The 2066-nt window shown below is 49.6% G+C and overlaps 1 protein-coding gene across 1 annotated transcript; it reads right to left on the bottom strand.

Annotated features, from left to right (window-relative positions):
* Window positions 1–728: 728 nt before the first annotated feature.
* LOC102867786 (olfactory receptor 1361-like) lies at window positions 729–1670 on the bottom strand. Its single transcript, XM_006898328.1, has one exon. The coding sequence runs from the start codon at window positions 1668–1670 to the stop codon at window positions 729–731; it is 942 nt and encodes a 313-aa protein (XP_006898390.1).
* Window positions 1671–2066: the final 396 nt, after the last annotated feature.

Below are 2066 nucleotides of genomic sequence, written 5' to 3' on the forward strand. Positions count from 1 at the left end.
GGAAGAGGGCACAGGACCAGCCAATGTTTTGTCCTGTTGTCCGTGGGCTTGCCATGAGTAGGACTTGACTCAATAGCAATTAACAACAAACACAACCACAATCACAAAAATGTAATGGATGCTTAATAAATAGCCATTGGAAGACTGAAGGAAGAAACGAATGAATGGATTGAAGGAAACAATGGAGATTGAGACTTGGATGGGACTTCACTACAGTTGGGCACTGTCTTTTTTTTAAAATTTAAATTTATTATTAAGTTTAGTAAAATTTTACAGAGACTTTGGATTTTCATTCATTCACTGTTGCACTTTTCTCCCCTCCCAACACCCCCCCCCCCAGTACACTACCGTCTTGGAAAAGTAAAAGACAAATACTTTTATTGTTTTACAAATCCTCCCCCAGGTCCACTCCACCATGTAGCCTTCGCTCTGGACTCCTGTCATGACAAAAATACCTAATCACATATCCCTTTTAAACAATTTTCTCCCTTATCTGTTTCAGTGCAGTATACATTATTGAACCCATCTTTCTCAGTCTCCCCCCAACCCCAAGGTCAGTCCTGTTTTACAGTGGCACCATGCAGTATTTGTCCTTTTGTGACTGAGATACTTCATTCAGCATAATGTCCTCCAGAGTCACCCATTTTAAATAATATTGCATGAGTTCCTTGTTTTTCAGTGGGCACTGTCTTTGGACACTCGGACCACCCGATCACCCCACTCCACGGTCACCGATTGAAAACTGGCTTCCTGCTGATGAGGCCCCCCAAGGCGCCCTTCATGTCACTGTTGCGCAGGCTGTAGATGAAAGGGTTCAGCATGGGGGTGACCACAGCGTACATCACCGCAGCGAGGGTGTCCTTCTGGGCCGTGTGGGAGGACATGGGGCTGAAATAAACCCCAATGAGTGTCCCATAAAACAGGGACACCACTGAGAGGTGAGAACCGCAGGTGGAGAACGCCTTGCGCTTCCCTCCTACAGAGGGGATCCTCAGCACGGCTGCAAAGATGCGTGTGTACGAGACCAAGATGCCCACAAAGGGGGTGATGATGGGCAGGGCCCCCACTGTGTACACCATCAAGTCATTGAGGAAGGTGTCGGAACAGGCCAGCTTCAGCAGAGGACTGAGGTCACAGAAGAAATGGGGAACCTGGTTGTGACCACAGAATGAGAGGTGTGTTAGCAGCACAGTGTGGGTCAGGGAGTTCCCAAAGGCTGCAGTCCATGAGGCCACTACCAGCAGGCCACAAAGCTGTGGTGTCACAGACGTGGTGTAGTGCAGAGGGTGGCAGATGGCTGCATAGCGGTCGTAGGCCATGGCGGTCAGCAGGAAGCTATCGATGCCAGCAAACCAGATAAAGAAGAACATTTGGGTCAGGCAGCCAGCATATGGGATCCCCTGGCGTCCTGACACGTGGTTGGCCAGCATCTTGGGGATGGTGGTGGACGTGAAGCAGATGTCCACAAAGGCCAGGTTGGCGAGGAAGAAGTACATGGGGGTGTGGAGTCGGACATCGGTGCCAATGGCCAGGATGATGAGCAGGTTTCCCAGACCTGTGACCAGATACATGCTCAGGAAGAGGCCAAACAGGAGCTGCTGTTGCTCAGGGTCCTGTGAGAGGCCCAGGAGGAGGAACTCAGAGACCCTGGTGAGGTTGGCTGCTTCCATGGTCTTCCTGGATCAATGAGAAATGAAACGGAGGAGCTATCTACAGGTCTATCAGAAGGCCAACCAGCGGATGGTAAGGCTTGCTCCTCCTATCAATTCCTCCCAAAGCAAGTAGCGTTTGCTCCACTGAAAACCTCGAGTTGGTGGTTCAAAGCTTCTTCCAGTGGTACCATGGAAGAAGAAGCTGAGAATCTGATTCTGTAACGACAACAGCTAAGAAAACTCTATAGGGGAGTTTTACTCTGTAAGATATGAAGTTGCCATGAGGCTAACTGGACTCAGTGACAACTAACAACTACAGTCTCCATTCCACCAGGTTCTGACATGACCTTTCCTATCTTTCGGCCGTTCTTTCAACAGTTGTGGTCTCGACTTAACCCTCCCCAGACACACCCC

The sequence above is a fragment of the Elephantulus edwardii genome, unplaced genomic scaffold (assembly GCF_000299155.1).
Source record: "Elephantulus edwardii isolate Elephantulus edwardi_28Jun2011 unplaced genomic scaffold, EleEdw1.0 scaffold00226, whole genome shotgun sequence".
Taxonomy (NCBI): Eukaryota; Metazoa; Chordata; class Mammalia; order Macroscelidea; family Macroscelididae; genus Elephantulus; species Elephantulus edwardii.